The following is a 23801-nucleotide window of genomic DNA, read 5'->3' as shown; positions in this document are numbered from 1 at the left end:
AATATAATTATTTTTTCATTAAAAATAAAATTTTACAAAAATTAATTTTAATTGATTGATTGGTCTAAAAACTTTTAAATTAATAAATATGTAACAAGATTGGTCTAATGAAGAAAGGGAAAGTACTATGCATAAGATTTTATATTCAAATTTTATTATAATTATTGTAATTTTTACAAATAAAAAAAAATTATACATATATGCAATACGTCACACTTATTAAACTCTTAAATATAACATATAAAAGAAGATAAAAACCATTTAGAATAAAAACATTGTATTAGAACACACAACAAACATAATTTCAACTCTAGTGCCATCACCAAACCAATAATAGTAATGGTTTTGCTCTTGATTTGTTCCAACCAATTTAGACTGTCAACATCTTTAATTGGTAGATATGATATATCAACTTCAATTATTATATAACAAAGCTAAAATTTAAACAAAACTTCCATATAATTTTTTTTAAAAAATAGTAATAACCTAAAATACAATGTTGTAACTCATCAATTTGGTCATTTTGCTTGGTTGTATAGGTTTTGAGCAGCCTAATTAGATTATTTAACAACAAATGATGATTGGCATTTCCTAATGGACTACTTACACATAAGAATTCAGTATTGGGAAGAAAAAGATTGAAAGAAGAGAATACAGCAATCAGAATTCACAACTCTGAAATCCCACAGACCGAAACTTTTGCTTCCTTAGATGCACACTTTCTGACTTTGGCATTTGCACAGGGCTTTCAATCCATTCCAAACCTAACCTGTGTTATTCACAAAAATAATAATAATAATAATAATAATAATAATAATAATAATAATAATAATAATAATAATAATAATAATAATAATAATAATAATAATAATAATCTATATCAATATATAAATACGATTCTGTGAACATAATTTTTTGATTATTTTATTTTTAATTTTTTAAATAATAAAAAATAATATTTAAAATTTATTATTTTTACAAATTCAATACTCAAATCCAAAATCTTGAAATTTGAAGATAAGACGTTTTAATCATTGATAATTCTTAAACACCTTTAAATAAATATAGAAGTATAAAGTGTTTCGATTCTAATAATAATTTAGTCCTTGTAACATTATAATTTAGAACAAACAAGGCATAGTTTATAAATGAAGACATTAACATAGAATTAACTTACACAGGGAAGGAAAAAGAACATGTGGTGCTTTCAGAATGAATAGAGTCCACTGATTCAGTAGATAACATTCCACAGTCTTTAATCTCTTCAACCCAGCATGCCCTTCTTATGCTGTCTTGATTTCTACTCAAGCATTTGTTCTTCCTTTTCTCATCCTACATGAAAATGGAAATCACTAACACAGTCACAAACACACACACCAACCACCCAAAAGAAAACAAGTTATAGGGTGATGAAATTGAACCTCTTTCAAAAGGGTAACATAATCTTGATTGTGATGATAAGTATCCCACCGTTTTTCATTTGATCTTTTCTCATGTATGTTTTCATCCCTAACTTGATCTGCATCCCCACCATATTCAAGCTGCTTTTAAATAGAAAAGAAACACCCCCAATTAAATTTAGATCATTAAAGGTGTATTTGGTAAAAAAATCGTGAAAAATAGATTATTTTAATAATTAATTAAATGAATAATTGATCAAAACAATAATCTCTTATGATTGAAATGAAATCTTGATTGGTTAATTTACTGAAAAGCAATTTTAAAATATTTTGTTTCATTTAAATATAATAAAATTAATTTTCATATAATAGATCAGTTTGAATAAGAAAAAATATTGAAAAATAAATATAAATTTCAAATTTTCAACTTCATAAAAACAACTTATATCTTGTTATAAAACAAAAAAACTGTCTTGTACAAATGAAAGTTGTTGTCCCAATTATACAATTTAATTTAAAAATATCTTTCTTTTCTAAAAAAGAGCTAAAAGTAGAAAAATTAATCATTCTCAAACATGTTTTAATTATCAATATTATTCATATTTAGTATGGTATCTTTCAACTACTCACGTATTTTATATTTTTCTATACCAACTTGTATTAGAGATAAAATAGATAATTTATAATTTCACTGAAAATTTTTAAGAAAATTAATGATTGATTTTAATTTTACATTAAAAACTATCTTATCTTAACCTAAATTTTTTAAAAAATAATATGGTAACTAATCAAGCGTGTTAATTTAAAAAAAAAAAAGTTTGGATTCACATCACTTTTTTTTAAAACCCGAATCACTCAAAGTAATTTGATCTTACTTGAATAACAAGACATGCACTAAATTTTATGAGTGTGACAACGATTGCATACCTTTCTATTCAGAGTCTTTGAAATTTTATGATTTTCATCAACACCTCTGTGGGTCTCAGACTTAACACCCTTGTAATCTTTGACAACATCAAATGCTCCATCCTCTCTAAAGCAGAACACTATATAATCATCATAACCTGAGAGTGACCATGTTGGTTCATCAACCAAGTTTTCAATTAGAACTCCATCTTCATCCTTTTCCATTTGATCTTTTTTCTGAATCCTTTTGTTGCATTTTTTGTTTGCCCGTGACAACTTTTTGTTATGCATAGGATTGATGATATTGTCTTTTTTCTTGTCAAATGCCACACTTTTTCTATCTGCAGCCACTTGAGGGGAAGAACCCAATTCATGATCATCTTCATGATGGTGTGCACCTAATGATTAAAAAGTGAAACATTGTCTAACTTTGAAATGAAAACTAATTAATAAACCCTAAAAATTATTCAAAAAATAAACTAGCTAGAAATTGAAATCAACCTAAGTGATTTACCTAAAGGTAACTTGCATGCGGAGAAACATGAAGTGCAGCTCCTAACTCTCCCTCTTACATGCCATGTCATTGTCCATGGTGTGCACATGGTTATAACTTTGTTTATGGTTTTGGTTCTTCAGAAGAGGATAACGTGATAGAGAAAGGTTATGTATGAGAACCAGATCGTAAGAGAAAATTTAGCATTTGAATATTGAAATGAGTATTTAAGGTCAATGGAATTACAGTGTTAAATGATTACTGAGTACAAATTGATTTTATTAAAAAAGTAACAAAATTTTGAAGATTTAATTGGACAATTGTCCCTAATTATTCTCTGAATTTCGTTTAAAACTTAAGTTCCCTATTTTTTTTAATAGGTACACGATAGCTTATTTTCTCAATTGGGAAGAGAGATTAACATGAATCGGCTCCAACTTGTGTGTTCGCGGTGATTTAAATTAATTATATTTTTAAGAAAAATTTGATAAATTATAATAAAGTATTATTTTAAAATATATTTACAAAGTTAAAATTATAAATAAGATATACATTGTTAATTTATATAAAATAAAGTAATTTATATATTATTAATGTAATTGTTATGTTATTAATTAATCAAAAAATATATTAAACATAATTTTTAAATAATTATATATAATTTATGATTGAATAATAATTTATATTTTATAGTGTATTATAATTAAATGCTAGGATATGAAAGTCCACTTGATAGTTCCAAATTAGATTTTTGTACATTAAAATAATGTTTAGTCAACGAAAGTTACATTCTATAAACATCGGTTTGAGACATAGTGTGGATCATGTCTATAGATAAAAAAAAATTAAAAAAAAGAAGCTAAATGGTAAAACATATTTCACATGTTAACAAAAGCAACTCTTATATATTAAACAAGAATATTTTTCTTGCATAGGAATGTTCTTAGGAGTGTTTGGTACGAAAATTATTTTTACATTCTTATGAATCTTAAAGAAAAAATCTTAATTTTCTATATTTGATAGTTATTTTGGATTCTCAGTAATATAATTTCTCGAGAATTATTTTTATCTTACTTTTTCCACAAAAATATTTTTATAAAGGAGGTAAGAATCCAACTTTCCTGAAAAAGTTTTATTTATACAAAAAGATCATAGTATCTTTTTTAAAATAAAAAATGTATTTCTCTCCTTTTATTTCTAATTCATCTCTTTCTCTCTCTCTTATTCCCCTTCTATTTTTCTCTCTCCCTTTTTCTATTTCTGCCTCTTTGTCTCTCTCACTCTCACTCTTCCTCCCTTCCAATATCCCCCCCTCTCTCTCTCTTTCCCTCCCATATCTCTATTTCTAGGGGTGGCAAAACGGGCCAGCCCGCCCCGTTTTGGCCCGCCCCGCCAATGGCCCGCCAAAAACGGGCCGGGCCGGGCTGGCCTGCCAATGAAAAACGGGCTGAAAAGCTGGCCCGCCCCGCTTAAGGATGGGTTGGCGGGCTGGCGGGCCGGCCCGTTTACCCAAAAATATTTTGAAAAAATATATATATATATATATTTTATGTTTAAATAAAAAAAATGAAAAAAAAATTTATAAAAATACAAAATGTCTTCTTCTTCTTTTTTAACGCTAGTATCATATGATAAAAATAATTAATTTGTATAATAAAAATTAATTTAATTAATAGCTATTCTTAAAATGATATTAAATGAATTAATAATATAGAGAATTATACTGGATATGTCAAAAACAATCTCAAAAACCAATTATTTATTTCGCACGTTTTGATTAAAGTAAATTTTATGATTGTTTCCCATTGTAGATTGTGTTGCCAAATGGGTAAAGTCTCATTTTAGTAAATTGATTTAGGTTTTGCTCTTTGGTGGCTGGAAATGGGCTTTGTTGGGCCTGCTTTTTTTTTTTATTTATATTAAGCCTATTACTTATGCGGGCTTGGTGGGTTGGGACGGGCCAGCCCGCTATTTGGCCCGTCGGGTTGGCAGGCTTGGCGGGGCGGGCTTGACAGGTTGGCGGGCTGAAATGATGGGCCCGGCCCGCCAATTTTTGGCAGGCCAGCGGGCCGGCCCGCGGGCCACGGCCCATTTTGCCACCCCTATCTATTTCTAGTCTACTGTCATCATTAAAGTTACTGCATTCGAGGTATTGTCCACTTTGACGCTTGACTCCAAAGCGAAGTGAGACTTTTTATAGGCATATCGGAACAAACCCTCCATGTCAAGACTAAAGGGTAAGAGTGGCTTAGGCCCTCCTTTTAGCGTCAATGTTTCGACTATAAGTCCACTGTCATCATTAAGCTCAGAAGCACGGATACGCATAAATTTATCTCGTATCTATATCGGATACGTATCCGATACGGATACACTTTGATACGTGAAGGATACGTATCTCAACCGTATTCACAGTGATTTTGTTATAAAAAAAAATATATATATTTTATAGATCTGTTCCTATACGAATGCATTATTCAGAAATCAAGCATAAATAAGCAAGAAAACACAGAAATTTGAGACGAAGATTGTAACGACCCGCCTGGCCGCCACACATGGCTCAACACCACAACACCACATAGAAAGAACATACATATATCCAAATAAAGTATATGCAATATGTCTAATCTGGGGCCTAAATAAATCAGAGTAAAAATACAGCCCAAAATAGCCAAACTAGTAGCTAAAAACAACAAAACATCAAAAGACAACTCCATCTGCCAACTGCAGACCTGCCTCTCGACACCAACCTAAACCTGCTCTGCTCTCATACAAAGTATTATCATCGCATTCCAAACCACATGGAAACAACAAAAGGGTAAGCTAGTGAAAAGAATCAACATATACACATATAATTTCAAGAATTATAATCAGCTACAGCTACTAGCATATCAACCAGTTTAGCAACATCAACGTATAATATATCACAGCATACATCTCACATCATTCAGCAATAACAGCAGTAAACACACAATGCGTTGTCACGCATATCAGCTCGGAGATCTCCTACAACAGCTCAGCCTTACGGCCTACAATAGTTTATATCAGCATGCAACACAGCACAACAATTCAACATATATCGACATACAACACAACTCAACAATACACAGCACGACATAAACAACCCACAACACAGCTATATTATAATTCAGCATTATTATCTAACAGCAGAACCATATTCAACAACTACAGCTCAGCTTAGCATAATACAACATTTATCAGCATATAATAACATATAATATAACATCACACCCGCGCCCGGCGCATTCATGGTCGCGCCCGGCATGGCCCAACCAGAGAGCATCAGGGCTTAAACGCGTCCGGCGCAATACCAATTGCACCCGGCATGCTAGGAGGTAGAGACCTCAAAAGGTCTCACACGCCCGGCGTGCCAAACCCGCGCTCGGCACAGGGTAGACAGAGATCTCCCCAAGGTCTCACACCTGGCGCAATACCAATTGCGCCCAACGCCACCACTAGCAGAGACTTCCAAGGAGTCCCCACGTCCGGCGAGACAAAGTCACGCCCGACGCAGCACCAGAAACCCCAAAAACATGTTACATACTAGTATCGCGCCCAGCGCGGTCCCAACCCGCCCGGCGTGGGCCATCCAGAGGCTCACACTCTTAAGCTCGCCTGGCGCATACACCATTGTGCCCAGCGGGCTTGCCCAATGGAGCCCTCTAGTGGTCACGCGCCCGACGCGAAGAACTGCGCCCGATGTGGTACTTAGCAGCAACTCACCAAGTTCGAAAATCTTGCCAAAACCTGTAAAAATCAACATTTCCAGCACATGCAAACTAGCCAAAATGTCACATTTTCATCAAACAGCTCAAAATTACTACCTTTTTCAACATGCAATCATAAACAAGGAAAAATCCCCAAATTTCTTCAAAAACCCCGAAAACCCCAAAAATCCATTTTCATCAAACTCAGCCCTCAATCCACAAGGAATCAGCCAATAAGTGAGTCCCAAGCTCACTCTTAAACAACCAGCATAAAACAAAACTAACTTCCCTTACCTCGGTATAAAGAATCCGTGCTCCGGGAAGAAGAACAACGAGAGAAGAGAAAGCTTGAGAAAAAGAGAGCTCTACACGGCTCAGCTAGCTCCTTCTAAACTTGATCAGCACCTAAGCTCACCAAAAGAGATCAGCAAGTGAGTAGGAAGAATTTGAAGAATAAAGAGTGAATGAGAGGGTGGGAATGAAAGTGAGTGAGAGTTGAAAGGGAGAGATGAGAGATGCGGGTCTCACAACCTCCGCAACAACAGGAATTTTTGTCCCCGAAAATAGACTTACTTGGGAAAAGAAAAGGATACCGCTCCCTGCACTGCTGCTCAACTTCCCAAGTAGTCTCACCAGTAGCTGCATCCCACAACACCTTCACCAGAGCGATGGACTTGCCCCTTAGCTCCCTCAGCTTATGATCAACCACAACTACCAGCGACTTCTCAAACGTCAAATTCTCCTTCACCCGCACATCATCCAGCTCCACCACATGACTAGGGTCATGAACATACTTCCTCAGCTGGGATACATGAAATATATCGTGTAGGTTTGAAAGTGACGGTGGCAAAGCCAACCGATAAGCAACCGGACCCACACACTGTATGATCTGATAGGGACCAACAGACCTCGGTGTCAACTTCCTAGCCTTCAGTGCTCTACCCACTCCAGAGGTCGGGGTCACCTTCAGAAACACATGTTCCCCTTCGGCAAACTCTAAAAGCTTTCGCCTCTTGTCAGCATAGGATTTCTGCCTACTCTGAGCAGTCTTCATCCTCTCCTGAATCAGCTTCACCTTCTCAGTAGTCTGTAGGATTAGCTCTGGTCCCACCACTACTGACTCATCATCTTGATACCAGCACAGAGGAGTCCTACATCTCTTTCCATACAAGGCTTCGAATGGCACCATCCCAATACTAGCATGAAAGCTATTATTGTACGTGAACTCAACTAGCGGTAGGACTTCCCCCCAGCTTCCTAAGTGATCTAACACACAATCCCTCAGCATATCCTCCAAGGACTGGATTGTCCTCTCTAACTGACCATCCATCTGCGGATGATAAGCAGAACTCAACTTCAGCTTCGTGCCTAAGGCTTGATGTAGACTCTGCCAAAATCTGGAAGTGAACCTCGGATCTCTGTCTGAAATAATACTGGAAGGCACCCCGTGCAACCGTACTATTTCCCTCACATATAATTGCGTCAACTTCTCCAAGGACCACTTGATGTTGACAGGCAAGAAATGCGCACACTTGGTCAACCGATCAACAATCACCCAAATAGCATCACTATTCCTAGCTGACCTAGGCAATCCCATAATGAAGTCCATAGTGATACTATCCCACTTCCATTCCGGAATCTCCATCAGTTACATCAAGCCACTCAGCTTCTGATGCTCCACCTTCTCCTTCTGACAAGTCAGACAGGCTGCCACATATTCAGCTATCTCCCTCTTCATACCAGACCACCATAAAGTCTTCTTGAGGTCTTGGTACATCTTAGTCATACCAGGATGTATGCTAAGTCTGCTCTTGTGGCCTTCCTCCATCATAGCTCTCTTCAGCTCAACATCATGAGGTAGGCAAATTCTGCCCTTGAACCTCAAGATACCATCTCCGCCTAGCTCAAAATCAACAGCCTTCTCGGTACCCAGCAAACCTAGAAGATTCACCAGCTCAACATCTTGCAACTATTTCTGTCTAACCTGCCTCAAGAACTCACTAGTTATGGTAATCATCCCACAACTAATGTGATCCTGAGCTAACTCCACACAGAGGTTCAGATCTCTGAATTTCTCCACCAGCTCCAACTCTTTCACCATCATACTAGACATGTGGATGGATTTCCTACTCAGCGCATCCGCCATAACATTGGCTTTCCTAGGATGATACATCAACTAGAAGTCATAGTCCTTCAGAAACTCCATCCACCGCCTCTACCTCATGTTTATCTCCTTCTGATCAAACAGGTACTTCAGACTCTTGTGATCACTAAAGACGCTGAACCGAGCACCATACAGATAATGCCTCCATATCTTCAAGGCGAACACCACTGCTGCTAACTCCAAGTCATGAGTAGGATAATTCCTCTCATGATTCTTCAGTTGCCTTGAAGCATATGCCACCACTTTCCTGTTTTGCATCAGCACACACCCTAGACCTTGGTGAGAAGCATCACAGTACACATCAAAGGGCTCACCAAAATCGAGCAACACCAACACAGGAGAAGTAGTCAACCTTCTCTTCAGCTCATCAAAACTCCCCTCACAGACATTAGTCCAAATGAACGGTTGTTCCTTCCTTGTCAACTGGGTTAGAGGCGCTACTATCTTGGAGAATCCCTCAATGAACCTTCGATAGTAACCCGCTAAACCCATAAAACTCCGAATAGCAGTGACAGTTCTTGGACGCTCCCACTGCAACATCGACTCCACCTTAGCCAGATCAACAACAATCCCCTCAGCTGAAATAACATGTCCCAAGAACTTCACTTCGTCCAACCAGAACTCACATTTTGAAAGCTTAGCGTACAGCTGCTTCGCCTTCAAAATCTCCAGCACCAACCGTAAGTGCTCACCGTGCTCCTCTGAGGTCGTTGACTAAATCGGGATGTCGTCAATGAACACCACCACAAATTTATCCAAGAAGGGCCGAAAGATCCTGTTCATGTAATCCATGAACACTGCTGGGGTGTTGGTCACACCAAACGGCATCACAACATACTCATAGTGACCATACCTAGTCCTGAAAGCAGTCTTCGGTATGTCACCCTCCTTCACCCTAATTTGGTGATAGCCTGACCTCAAGTCAATCTTCGAGAAAATTGATGCTCCCTTCAATTGATCCATTAAGTCATCTATCCGGGGAAGTGAATATTTGTTCTTAATGGTCAACTTGTTCAACCGCCGGTAATCCACACAAAGTCGACTACCTCCATCTTTCTTCTTCACCAACAATACGGGAGCACCCCACGACGATACACTCGGTCGTACCAACTACTTCTCTAATAGGTCTTACAACTAACCTTTCAGCTCAACCAGCTCAACCAGCTCAATTGGGGCCATCCTATAGGGAGCCACTGACACTGGCCCCTCACCTGGAACCAAGTCAATGCTAAACTTCATCTCCCTAGTAGGAGGCAACCCAGGCACCTCATCCGGGAACACCTCAGCAAAATCCCTCACCATATCAATCTCAACTATGACCTTCTCGGTCTCCACACTCATAGCAACAAGCAGAAGACAACACTCTGCTCCATCTCTCAATAATGATTCAGCTTGGCCAGCTGAAATCAACAGCTCCTCCTCCACCTGAGGAAAAATCAACCTCTTATTGGCACAATCTATAAGGATGTGATCGGCAAACAACTAATCCATCCCTAAGATTATGTCAATGTCCACCAAAGGTAAACAGATCAAGTTCACCTTGTAGCTCTTCTCATTCACCACAATAGGACAACCAACACACAGTTCAGAAGCAACTACCGAAGCAGAAGCGGGCGTCGACACTAGTAGTCTCAACCCCAAGTCACACACTGGCACACCCAGCATAGTAGCACAAGCATAAGATATAAATGAATGAGAAGCTCCAGAGTCAAACAAGATCATCACATCCTTACCAGCAGCTAGGGATGGCAACGGGGCGGGTCGGGTACGGGTTTTATGATACCCGTCCCCGTCCCCGCGAGTTAAACCCATCCCCGTCCCCGTCCCCATACCCACCGGGTATAGATTTTCATCCCCATCCCCGTCCCCATCGGGTATCGGGTATACCTGTACCTATACCCGTCAATTTTTTTTTTATTTTTTTATATTTTTAAATAATTTTTTTATTAATTATAATTATAATTAAGTTATTTCTTTATCTTATATTATAATAAATAATCACACATAAAAAAATATTAAATTTTTTTAATATAATTAAATCGAAAATGAGTATTAAATTAAAAATGAAAACGGGGACGAGTACGGGGCGGGTAAGTACATACTCGTACCCGATTTAATATATCAGGTTTTACCCCGTACCCGTACCCGTATCCGTACCCGTACCGGTCAAACCGGGTATTCCCTGTCAAAGTCGAGATGGGTTCGGATATTACCCGCGGGCACGGGTATGTTTGCCATCCCTACCAACAGCTTTACCCTTCCCCTTCACAAGATCTGAGGAAGTAGAAGCTTCAGCCCTAGTCAAAGCGAATACTCTACCAGCAGTAGTAGGTCTATCACCCCTTTAAGCATCGCCTCTCTAAGCATCACTCCTCTGAGCACCCCTCTCTGGTCTGTTTCTGGCGGGACAGTTGGTCGACTCATGACCCATCTGATGGCACCTGAAACACCGGCTCTCCGTGTGTGGACAATCTTTGACAAAATGGGGTCCAACACACCTGTAACATCTAAGAGTGGCACCTCCACCCTGTCTTCCTCCTCTGGCAACATCAATAGGTTGCCTTATGACAGGACCCCCTTGTTGTAGTTGGGGCCTATCATATGGCTTCCTCTGACTTCCTCCCCTTTTGGACCCAGCTGGTCCCTCAGCAGTCTTCATCACACGGTTGCCACCTTCTAACCGCTCAACCACCTTAGCCTTCTCCACTAAAGCTAGAAACTTAGTGATGGCCATAGGCACCACCACCCTCTTCAGTTCCTATCTCAAACCCTCAGCAAATTTCCTGCATTTCCAGGCCTCAGAAATAACTTGCGAGTAGAAACGAGCCAGGTGCTCGAATCTCATCGCATACTCAGATACTGTCATCCCACCCTGGTGCAACCGCATGAACTCAGCCTCCTTAGTGTGCTTCACGCTCTCCGGGAAGTACTTCTCCAGGAACACCCTCCTGAAGCACTCCCAATCAACAACAACACCTCTAGCAGTCAACATATAGTGAGTACCCCTCCACCAATGCTCAGCCTCTCCAACCAGCATATAAACAGCATATGCCAGCCTCCTCTCTTGAGAATATCCTAACATAGTGAAGATCTTCTCTAGCTCACAGATCCAGTGGTCAGCCACCTCTGGGTCTACATCTCCCTTTAACTGTGGAGGATGACATTTCTAGAACTCAGCTAGATCCCAGCTCTCCTGTGACTCCACTGGTCTTGCTGCACCAGCCGCACCTCGATCAGCATCCATCCTAGCAAAATAAGCATTTTGCTGCTGCATAGCCATAGCCATCATCTCCATGGCACGGGCTATCTGCTCATTGGTTCTAGTCATTGTCTATAAAAGTAACAGCACCTTTAGTATACAATAACTAAACCAAACAACAATCATCAGCATAGAAATCAACAAAGAAATCAGCACAGCAAAGCAACACAACACAGAGCTCAGCACAACAAAAGCCTAAAGGAACCACCCCCACTAAGTGTCCACTAGACTCGAACCAGGCTCTGATACCACTAAAAGAGTAACGACTCGCCTAGCCGCCACACACGGCTTAACACCACAACACCACACAAAAAGAACATACATATATCCAAATAAAGTATATACAATATGTCTAATCTAGGGCCTAAATAAATCAGAGTAAAAATACAGCCCAAAGTAGCCAAACTAGTGGCCAAAAACAACAAAACATCAAAAGAACAACTCCATCTGCCAACTGCAGACCTGCCTCTCGACACCAACCTAACCCTGCTCTGCTCCCATACAAAGTATGATCATCGCAGTCCAAACCACATGGAAACAACAAAAGGGTAAGCTAGTGAAAAGAATCAACATATACACATATAATTTCAAGAATTATAATCAGCTACAACTACTAGCATATCAACCAGTTTAGCAACATCAATGTATAATATATCACAGCATACATCTCACATCATTCAGCAATAACAGCAGTAAACACACAATGCGTCGCCACGCATATCAACTCAGAGATCTCCTACAACAGCTCAGCCTTATGGCCTACAATAGCTCAGCTTTACGGCCTACAACAGCTCAACCTTACGGCCTACAACAGTTTATATCAGCATTCAGCATAATACAATAATTCAGCATATATCGGCATACACCACAGCTCAACAATACACAGCACGGCATAAACAACCCACAACACAGCTATATTATAATTCAACATTATTATCTAACAGCACAACCATATTCAACAACTACAGCTCAACTCAGCATAATACAACATTTATTAGCATATAATAGCATATAATATAACATCACACCCGCGCCCGGCGCACTCATGGTCGCGCTCGACGTGGCCCAACCAGAGAGCATTATGGCTTAAACGCACCCGACACAATACCAATTGTGCCCGGCGTGCTAGGAGGCAAAGACCTCAAAAGGTCTCACACGCGCCGGCGTGCCAAACCCGCGCTCGGCGCAGGGTAGACAGAGACCTCCCCAAGGTCTCACGCCCAACACAATACCAATTGTGCCCGGCGCCACCACAGGTAGAGACTTCCAAGGAGTCTCCACGCCCAGCGAGACAAGATTACGCCCGGCGCAGCACCAGAAACCCCAAAAACATGTTACATACTGGTATCGTGCCCAGCGCGATCCCAACCATGCCCGGTGTGGGCCATCCAGAGGCTCACACTCTCAAGCTCGCCCGACGCATACACCATTGGGCCCTCTGGTGGTCACGCGCCCGGGGCGAAGAACTGCGCCCGGCGTGGTACTTAGCAGCAACTCACCAAGTTTGAAAATCTTGCCCAAAACCTGTAAAAATCAACATTTCCAGCACATGCAAACCAGCCAAAATGCCACATTTTCATCAAACAGCTCAAAATTACTACCTTTTTCAACATGCAATCATAAACAAGGAAAAATCCCCAAATTTCTTCAAAAACCCCGAAAACCCCAAAAATCCGTTTTCATCAAACTCAGCTCTCAATCCGCAAGGAATCAGCCAATAAGTGAGTCCCAAGTTCACTCTCAAACAACCAGTATAAAACAAAACTAACTTCCCTTACCTCGGTATAAAGAATCCGAGCTTCGGGAAGAAGAACAACGAGAGAAGAGAAAGCTTGAGAAAAAGAGAGCTCTACACGTCTCAGTAGCTCCTTCTAAACTTGATCAGCAACTAAGCTCACCAAAAGAGATCAGCAAGTGAGTAGGAAGAATTTGAAGAAGAAAGAGTGAATGAAAGGGTGGGAATGAAAGTGAGTGAGAGTTAAAAGGGAGAGATGAGAGATGCGGGTCTCACAAAGATACTTTGCATTCCAAAGCCAGATCAAGATTCGTTGTAACGTTTGGGCACCGGATCAGACTTAGCAAACAGCCACACACCAGTGACCCAGGTAATCTCCTTTTCTCCATTATTCTTCCGGTAAGGTTTCTAGTACCTTCATGTGCAGTGAGATGGAAATCTGTTAAAGAGGATGCGCAGTGAGTGCGGCACCTTGCACCCATATCTCTCTCGAGTCTCCGGTCTTGACTTTTGGGGGAAACTGGAAAGTATTTTCAGTTTTTCACTAATTTGGCTTTATGCTTTCTAATGTTGCATGCAAATGTAAGCAAAATGTATTTCTTTTTTTCCTTTTTGTCGTGTTGTGTGCGGTCACTGTGCTAATGTGCAGTCACTTTTTAGATTCACTTTTTTTTCCTTTTTATATTGCACTGTGCTATTTGTACCTTTATTTAATGTTATAATTTATTTAAGAATATAAAAGGTGTTAGCATAAAATTATTAATTTTATGAATATTAAAAAATGCATAATTATTTTAGAAATTATATACGTTTAAGACAATTACTCACCATTTTTATATTTAATTTTATAATTTATTTAAAAAGTTTTTAATTTTATTTAAAACTGTAAATTAATAATAATTAGAATTTTTTAATTCTTTTTAGCATCTCTAAAATGTATAAAAAATTGTAACAAATTTTTAATTTCTAGTTTTTAAACTAACAAAATTTCAATCTCACATACATGTTTTTTTAAAAACTTTTAGTTATCTTTCATAATTTTAAGTTTTTAATAAATACTAATTTAGATGAAATTATAATATTAAAATAAGTTAAATACTTAAATACTCAATATTTTATAATTTCTTTATATTAATATAAAATTATAAATAAAAAAATATTTGATAATATTTAATTTATTATTTTAATATTTTGAAGTTATAGTGTCTTTTGTGAAGTTACTTAATATTTTATAATTTATATTTTTATGATTCATATTTCATAGTGATTGAAATTTTTAAGTTGTGTAATTTATTTAACAATTAACAATTTAACATAAATATACTTTTTTTTTTTTGCATAAGCATAAAAATTATTTATTTATGATGTCAACAACAAATGCTTCTGGTTCTGATTCTAATAACAATTCTAAAATTTCAAGTAAGTTTGTTTCTGCCGATGTTGTATAAGATGATCATGCTCCTCTTTGGTGTTATGTTAGCATATTAGATAAAAGTTCAGAAGGGGGAGGAAATAAGAGTTGGTCTTATAATTTTTGTCAAAAGGTTTATAAAAGTTCTTATTCGAGAGTTAAAGCTCATTTGTTGAGGATTTATGGAACTGGAATTTCTGTGTGTGCAAGTGTGTAAATGATCAATATTTGGTTGAATTGAAATCAATTGTTGAATTGGCTAAAAATAATGTGAAACCTAAGCATGTCCCATTACCTACAGAGAAAATGCATCAGAGTTCTTTATTAAAAAAAAAGAAAAGTTGGTCCTTTGGAGAAAGCATTTAATTTAGAAAATAGAGATAATCTCAAAGCTCCCATTGCTAGAATGTTTTATTCTTCTAGATTGCCCTTCAACCTTGCCAGAAATCCCTATTATGTGAATTCTTATTCATTTGCTGCAAATCACATGCTTAATGGTTTTCTCCCTCCTAGATACAATGCCTTGAGGACAACTCTCTTACAACAAGAGAAGGCACAAGTTGAGAGGTTACTTAAACTTATTAAATCAACTTGGAATGCAAAAGGTGTTAGCATAGTATCTGATGGATGGACAAATGTCCAAAGAAGACCTTTAATTAATTTTATGGCTACAAGTGAAGGGGGTCCAATATGTTTAAAAGCTATTAATGCTTCTGATGAGATTAAAAACAAACATTATATGGCTGATAAGATGATAGAAGTTATAAAAGAAGTAGGAGAACAAAATGTTGTTCAAATTATAACAGATAATGCTCCTGTATGCAAAGGGCTAGAATGATTGTTAAAATTTCTTTTCCTAAATTTTTTTGGAATCCTTGTGTTGTTCACACATTGAACCTTGCATTGAAGAATATATGTGTTGCCAAAAATACTAAAAAGAATGAGGTAGCTTATGTTGAATGAAATTGGATTACTCAAGTTGTTGATGATGTTTCTTTTGTTAAGAACTTTGTGATGAATCACTCAATGAGGTTGGCAATTTTTAATCACTTTTCACCACTAAAATTGCTTGCTATAGCTGAAACACACTTTGCATCTATTCTAGTGATGTTAAAGAGATTTAAACTTTTGAAAGGTGCTTTGCAAACGATGGTTATTAGTGAAGAATGGAACTCTTATAGAGAAGATGATGTGGGTAAGGCCCAAGTTGCAAAAGAATTTATTTTGAATGATGTGTGGTGGGACAAAATTACATATATTCTTAATTTCACCGAGCCTATTTATAGTATGCTTAGGGCTTGTGACACAGATAGTCCCACACTTCATTTGATCTATGAGATGTGGGATAGTATCATAGAAAAAGTAAAGACGTCTATATATAGATATGAAGGAAAAAAGTTAAATGATACATCAACATTTTATGAAGTTGATTATTCTATATTAATTGATAGGTGGACTAAGAGTTGCACCCCTCTCCACTACATGGCTCACTCTTTGAATCCTAGGTAAAATTAGCCTATTAAATATTTATTTGTTTTCATTATTTATTTATAAATAATTTGATAGTTACTAAATTTTTTATTTCTTAACTTTTTATTTATTCACAGGTACTACAGTGATGAATGGCTTCAAGAGGCTCCAAATAGAATTTCTTCACATGAGGATGAAAAAATTTCTATGGAAAGAAATAAATGTTTAAAAAAGCTTTTCACAACAACCGAAGAAAGAAGAAAGGTTTCTCTTGAATATGCTGATTTTTCATCAAAAGCTCATAATTTTGTTTCTTTTGACTCAATTGAAGATAGATGGACATTAGATGCTAAATCCTGGTGGATAATGCATGGTTCTTCTGCTCCTCTCATTCAAAAGCTTTCTTTAAAGCTTCTTGTACAACCTAGTTCTTCATCTTGTTGCGAAAGGAATTGGAGTACTTATTCCTTCATTCACTCCCTGAAAAGAAATAAGTTGAATCCTAAAAGAGCAGAAAACTTGGTTTATGTACATACTAATTTGCGACTCTTGTCTAGGAAAAGTGAAGAATATATGCAAGGGAGTACTAGAACGTGGGACATTGGTGGAGATGCATGGGGTAGCTTTGATGGTGTTGAAAATCTTGAAGTGACGTCATTATCTCTTGATGAACCAGAAATGGAGACTGTCTTATTTATAGATGATGGTCAAGGAGGGGATGAAATTGATACTATTCCTATTTCTTGACAATAAAAAATGATTTATAATTTTTTTTAGTAATGTTTAAAAATTAAAAAGCAAGAAATGTATTCTTAATTTTGATTTTTGAATGATATTTATTTGCAATTGCTATTTTATATATATTAATTTAATTTTTTTAATACATATCCTAAACGTATCGTATCCTATATTTTCAAAATTTGACATATCGTCGTATCAGATACGTATCATATCCGATACGCATATTGTATTCGTGCATCATAGTCATTAAAGCACCACATCCAAGGTATTGTTTGCTTTGGTACTCGTTGGACTATCACAATTTTATTCTTAAAAAGGCATCTCAATAGATTAAGGAGGGAGAGTATGTATAAACTATTCTTAGTCTCGATTCCTAAGTGATGTGAGACTTTTTAGGCATATTGGAACAAGTTTCCTAGTCAACGCTAAAAGGCAAGACTGGCCTAGACCCTCCTTCTAGCACCAATGTTCCAATCGTAAATCGGCTGTTATCATTAGGATCACCGCATCCGAGATATTGTCCACTTTCGTGTTCGTTGGGCCGTCATGATTTTGTCCTTAAAAAGGCGTCTTAATGGGTTAAGAAGAGAAGGTGTTTATAAATTACCCTTAACCTCGACTCCTAAGCAATGTAGGACTATTTAGACATATCGAAACACTTATTAAAATTTATTTTGTTTCTATATTTTAATGGTATTTGTATACACTTTTTATTTTTTTATTTGAATAAAATAAAACAATATATTTTAATTCTTCTTAATAATAATATAGCGTTTTTATTTATTTTTATTTTGTTTTTGAATTCTGTATTTAAATAATTTTAATAAGTTTTCAACTTTTTAAAATAGTTTAATATTATTTTTATAATAAGATTTAAGTATATATATATATATATATATATATATATATATATATATATATATATATATATATACCCATATATGTATAATGTGTTTATTTTAATAAAGGATATTTTGTAAAATGTTACACATTGTAATAAATGCAAGGAAATATTTAATCTAAAATATAACCACCAAAATTCATGTATGATTATTTTTTTGGTGACAATATCAACTTTAAGTTGATATATCATGGTCATACTTGATTGTGAAAAATAAAGATCATCATTAATAATATATGAGTCAGGTGGGAGAATGTTAGAATATAAACATTAAGTGACTCATAATTAGAATTAATATAATTGTTATAAGTTTCAAATTTCTGCATTATTGGATTTTAATGAAGGAGTCAAATTAAAGGAGCAATTACATTTATGAGTTTATTAAGGGATCGACCTTGCCTATATAAAGTCTATGATGCTCCATGATAGCTAGAGTCTTCTCATTATCCGATTAAACTAGTTTCTCCTATAAATTTTGTAATATAAGGAACCTAGGTCATAATTTAGAATCACAAACCTTAGAACATGAATCTTCACATGCAAGTTAGTTACGGGATTTTTGACAAACAGTTTAAAGATAATTAAATTGTAAATAGAAAGTAGACGAAAATTTTAATCAAAAAATTCATCAGTTCAAGATTTTTATCCTTATGGTAAAAATTTCATAGTTTCAAAGTATAATTCAAATTCTCTAAATTCTAAATTAACAAAAATGCAATTCAAAAATAAATTTAAATCTAGATTTTCTAAATTTCATAGAAACATAAGATGCAATCATAATCAAACAATTTTTGTAAAATTCAGATTGGTAAACGATTGATTTAGGATTATCGGTTGATTTCGGATTTAAATCTAAATCCAATATCTGTTCAATTCTAAACCTAAAATGAAATTCATAATCATGAAATATAAAATCAAATTTAGAATTAAACAAAGAAGCAGAAGAAGAGAAATTCATACGCTAGAAATTAATCAGAAACTTGAATTTTACCGTAATTCTTGAAACCTCAAACCGATGAATGAATCAGCCACACATTTCAATCAAAATACTCCAACAATTCATCTTTAGAGATAGAAAAATTCGTGAGAGATCGAGAGAGAATCTGAAAAGTTAGAAAAGCTAGAGAGAAAATTTAGAGAAACTTCTAAGAGAAGTAATTTCAAATTTGAAAAAATGGTTTTTTTTTAGTGTACATTAGTTACACTTACTTATAGACTATACTAATGGGCCTAATCTGACTAATTAAAGGCTCAGGCCACTAATTAGGTAATTACAACACTAAACACAAGCTAATAATACAATCTAAAAACAAATAGAAAATATTACACAGGGCTGCAATCTTACAGTGTATTTTTGTGTCCCTTATCTAAATAGGCGTTTTCTTCCAAAAGAGAAGTTGTAGAATTCTCTTTTATCTTTCCATGGACACTCAGAACATCCAAATCCGGTATCGGGAGCTCTAGATATAACCTACATAAGAATAAAGTGCAAAAGTGGGTAAAAATAAAAAAATTGAGTAAAAATTACAACAATCATCAAATAATACCACTAGTATAAATCTAAGCCAAAACATAAATATAAGACACACACAAAGGTCAAAAAAGCTAAATAAATGCATACAAAGTTGCTTTCCAAAATGCACTATCACTCCATTGATTCACACATTCAGAAAAGGTAAATGCTAGAAGACTTTTTTATTCTCTCTAAAAAAAATCTCTAATATTTTTTTTGATTTCTTTGTGATAATAATGACTTCAAGTAGAGGTATATTTTCACATTATATTCTATATTCTTTATTTTTATTTCGTAATTTGTATCAAGAACTAATGACAAAGTAATGAATATTTTATTATATTCATCATAGAGGTCTAACAAAAACATCACATAAAATTCTGTTGATACTGCATATCAATTTTAATTTATCACTTACATATATGTCATTGGTGACTTGAGAAACTATAACACAATTTTTGAAAGTTATATATACTAAAAATAACAGTTTTAAATTTGAGGAATCAAAAATAAATTTATCCTAAATTTGAAGGATTAAAAACATATTTAAGTCTTTTTTTAAATTTTCTTAAACGAGAAGATTTTTATGAATTTTTTTAATTTCTTATATAATTCAAGTTCTATTCATTATATTAATTTATAAATAAGTTTTAATATTTTTAAAATATTCATATTTAAAAAATATATTGTCATAATATAAAATATTTATCATAATTTTAAAATATATTTTATATTCTTAAAAATATCTATTTGTATAAAATTTAAATATAATTTATATATTTTAATATAATATTTATGTGTGTATATATATATAATTTATTATAAATTTTAATTATATATAATAAATATTTAGTCAATTCATTACACGTAATATATTTATAAATTCTCATTGTATCTATTTATTTTAGCGGAATTAGTTCATTTAGGTTACATCTTTGAACTCTCAAAAAAAAAATAAAGGTTATGTACTAACCGTACTTCGCACCCGGGCTCCGAGCCCGGATTAGCAATACAAAACAACCTCGGGCACGCGCTGCGCGACGTCAGCCCGGTATTTGAGCAAATCATATCTGATTCCGAGGATCTCGTCCCAGACCAGATCCGCCCTTCAATTATATCATATCATATCATGATATATCTTATCTCAAGCCCAAAAGCCCAAGGCAAACCTAGATCACCCCAAGGTACGTGCATTATATATATGAGACTATTACTCATGCAAACGCTAACTTTGGCAACGGAGTCTCTTTTGCAGGTACCTCCCCCATCTTGGAGCACCAATACACCGGGCAAAGGAGACTCACCGATCTTACTGGACGGATCAGCTCTACGGCAGATTTCTGGTAAGAACATTTGGCGCCCACCGTGGGGCCGATCGAGACAACCCTCATCGGCCACCTGTATGGTTTCTACTAGAAGCCACATTAGACGAGCAACAGAAGACGCTGCACACTCAGTCACCATGGACAGCGACGCTGCGACCTTGAGAGGGCTAATCGACACCTTGGTAACGTCTCCGACTCTCAGCTCAACCTCAGCGGAGCAGCGCGGAGTGGGGCAAATCGGGAACCCGGATCAACCCTCTCACGGGAGGTAATCGGTGCGATCGCAAGAGGGGGAGCCAGCAGCTCGACCCGTAAGAAACACCTGCGCAAGGTTAATCGCGTACACTCCGCCACCTGTGCTTTACGCCGGAACCCGCCAGTGATAACTTTCACCGACGACGACTATGTCGGGGTCAGCCGAAATCAACACGATCCCATGGTCATAGCTGTGGCATTGGCCAATTGGGAAGTTCGCAAGACCTTGGTCGACCAAGGAAGCTCGGCCGACATCCTATACTGGCCAACATTCCTCAGGTTAGACATCCCCCACTCTCTCATACAACCTCATACCGAACCTCTAGTCGGTTTTGCAGGGAAAAGCATTCACACTCGGGGATATGTGGACCTACTGACGACTTTCGGAGCACCCCCGGTTTCCAGACAGGTCCTGATACGATAACTACTCGTGGAAGCCGACACCCCCTATAACGTCATCATCGGCAGACCAACCCTAAATCAGCTCGGGGCGGTGGTGTCCACCCCGCACCTCACCATGAAATTCCCAGGGCACGATGGGAAGATCATCTTTATCAGAGCAAATCAATAGAAAGCCTGGAAACCGTCTCACCAAGCGAACAGCGCAAGAACGACCTTACCGCTCTGGCTCACGCCGACCACGAAGAAATCACCGATCTCGACCCGAGATCCAACACTCATGACGAATGACCCAGCCCCGTCGATGAGCTTGACGACCTTCAAATCGGCAAACTCCCCGGACAAACCACAAAGATCAGCCGGCAATTAACCCCCAAACTACGACAGTAACTCCAAGCGGAGATCCTTAAGAACGCTGACCTCTTCGCCTGGTCTAGCCCTGACATGCCCGGTATAGACGCAGACTTCATCTGCCACGGATTAGCAATACATAAGGAAGCAAAACCAGTCGTCCAGAGAAAGAGGAAGGTCGGCGGTGAAAGATGGGAAGCCGTCATTGTCGAAACGCAGAAGTTGCTCAACGCTGGCTTCATCCGTGAAGTCAGGTACACCACATGGCTGGCAAACGTGGTCCTAGTAAAGAAGCTCTCGGGAAAGTGGCGTATGTGCGTCGACTATACCGACCTCAACAAAGCATGCCCCAAGGACTCATACCCCTTGCCGAGCATCGACAGGTTAGTCGACGGAGCCTCCGGACATGCCCTCCTCAGCTTCCTTGACGCTTACTTTGGGTACAACCAGATAATGATGTACCCGCCTGATGAAATGCACACGTCCTTCATCACTGACCATGCCAACTACTGTTACCGGGTGATGCCCTTCGGCCTCAAAAATGCGGGAGCAACATACCAGCGGCTGATGGACAAAGTATTCCACCACCAAATTGGGCGAAACTTGGAAGTTTATTTGGACGACATGGTGGTTAAAACCATCTCAGCAACGGAATCGAGGCCAACCCCGAGAAGTGCAAAGCCATCATACAAATGCAAAGCCCACAAACGGTAAAAGAAGTTCAACGCCTGTCCGGACGGCTTGTCTCGCTATCCCGCTTCATCCCCAAACTTGCGGAGAAAGCAGGGCCAATCTTTACCCTGCTAAAGAAGCCAAAAAACTTCCTTTGGACAGATCAATGCGAAGAAGCTTTTCGAAGCTTCAAAAACTTCCTCACAACTCCGCCAGTCTTACAGAGGCCGGATCACAATACCGACCTCCTTCTCTACCTGGCGGTGGCAGAAAACACCATCAGTGCTGTCAGCGTACAAGAACACCAAAAGACATAGATGCCTATCTACTTCATCAGCCGAGTCCTCCAAGACGCGGAAAGAAGATACCAGATGATCAAGAAGCTGGCGTTGGCACTGGTCACCGCAGCCCGGCGACTCCGACCTTACTTCTAGAGCCACCAGGTGGTAGTCAAAACTGACTACCCCATCAAACAAATTCTACGAAAGCTTGAGCTCGCCGGACGTATGATTGCCTGGTCGATAGAACTGTACGAGTTCGGCATCCAGTACAAAAACCGTGGACCCCTGAAAGCCCAGTGCTTAGTCGATTTCGTAGCCGAGCTCACGCCAGCTACTACTGAGGAATCCCAGGCATGGACCCTACATGTTGACGGGTCCTCCAACTCCAAAGGTGGGGGTGCAGGCATCATTCTAGAAGGGGCAAACCAAGTCACCCTGGAGCAATCCCTCAAGTTCGGCTTCAAAGTAACCAATAACCAGGCAGAGTACGAGGCGCTCCTTGCCGGTCTGAGGCTAGCCCACGATCTCGGAGCTCGAAGACTGAACTGCAACAACGACTCGAAGCTCATGGTAGAACAGCTCAGTGGGACATACCAGGCAAAAGACACCCTCCTACAACGGTACTTCCACATTGCATCCCGCCAGATCTCGTCTTTCGACGAATTCTCCATAAAACATGTACCACGAGAGCAAAATGCCAGAACAGACCTCCTATCAAAACTCGCCAGTACTAAACGGCCAGGTCAACACCGAACCATCATCCAGGAAACCCTGCACTCACCTAGCCTAGACGACAAAAT

The 23801-nt window shown here is 37.7% G+C and overlaps 2 protein-coding genes across 4 annotated transcripts; both read right to left on the bottom strand.

The window, feature by feature from the left end:
• Positions 1–560: 560 nt before the first annotated feature.
• On the bottom strand, positions 561–19460 carry LOC114916917 (protein BREAKING OF ASYMMETRY IN THE STOMATAL LINEAGE-like). 3 transcript variants are annotated; one of them, XM_083076378.1, is made up of 6 exons: positions 19197–19460; positions 2821–2936; positions 2328–2704; positions 1422–1544; positions 1178–1332; positions 561–769 (listed from the first exon to the last, which is right to left on the bottom strand). In XM_083076378.1, exons 2-6 carry the CDS (start codon positions 2906–2908, stop codon positions 661–663), a joined length of 852 nt encoding a protein of 283 aa, XP_082932504.1. In that variant the 5' UTR covers positions 2909–2936; positions 19197–19460; the 3' UTR covers positions 561–660. The 3 variants fall into 3 exon arrangements, with proteins under 3 accessions (XP_082932504.1, XP_082932506.1, XP_082932505.1); XM_083076380.1 differs by having other exon boundaries at positions 1422–1541; positions 19197–19444; XM_083076379.1 differs by lacking the exon at positions 19197–19460 and having other exon boundaries at positions 2821–4119.
• LOC145958571 (uncharacterized) lies at positions 6537–7854 on the bottom strand. The gene is made up of 4 exons (XM_083076077.1): positions 7600–7854; positions 7433–7488; positions 7118–7300; positions 6537–6564 (listed from the first exon to the last, which is right to left on the bottom strand). Exons 1-4 carry the CDS (start codon positions 7852–7854, stop codon positions 6537–6539), a joined length of 522 nt encoding a protein of 173 aa, XP_082932203.1.
• Positions 19461–23801: the final 4341 nt, after the last annotated feature.

This window comes from Cajanus cajan, chromosome 6, assembly GCF_000230855.2.
Source record: "Cajanus cajan strain Asha chromosome 6, NIPB_CcT2T_4, whole genome shotgun sequence".
Taxonomy (NCBI): Eukaryota; Viridiplantae; Streptophyta; class Magnoliopsida; order Fabales; family Fabaceae; genus Cajanus; species Cajanus cajan.
This window is presented reverse-complemented; position numbering and strand designations above follow the sequence as displayed.

What these genes read in the sequence shown, in the direction of transcription:
- LOC145958571 (XM_083076077.1), bottom strand. Translation starts at nt 7,854, where the DNA reads ATGGATGGTCAGTTAGAGAGGACAATCCAGTCCTTGGAGGATATGCTG. An exon ending in GCTAGGAAGTTGACACCGAG is followed by an intron (nt 7,301 to 7,432) that starts GTCTGTTGGTCC and finishes TCATGACCCTAG; the next exon opens with TCATGTGGTGGAGCTGGATG. An exon ending in GAGCAGCAGTGCAGGGAGCG is followed by an intron (nt 6,565 to 7,117) that starts GTATCCTTTTCT and finishes TGATTTTTACAG; the next exon opens with GTTTTGGCAAGATTTTCGAA.
- LOC114916917 (XM_083076378.1), bottom strand. Translation starts at nt 2,908, where the DNA reads ATGTGCACACCATGGACAATGACATGGCATGTAAGAGGGAGAGTTAGG. An exon ending in CGCATGCAAGTTACCTTTAG is followed by an intron (nt 2,705 to 2,820) that starts GTAAATCACTTA and finishes TTTAATCATTAG; the next exon opens with GTGCACACCATCATGAAGAT. An exon ending in ATGTTACCCTTTTGAAAGAG is followed by an intron (nt 1,333 to 1,421) that starts GTTCAATTTCAT and finishes ATTTTCATGTAG; the next exon opens with GATGAGAAAAGGAAGAACAA.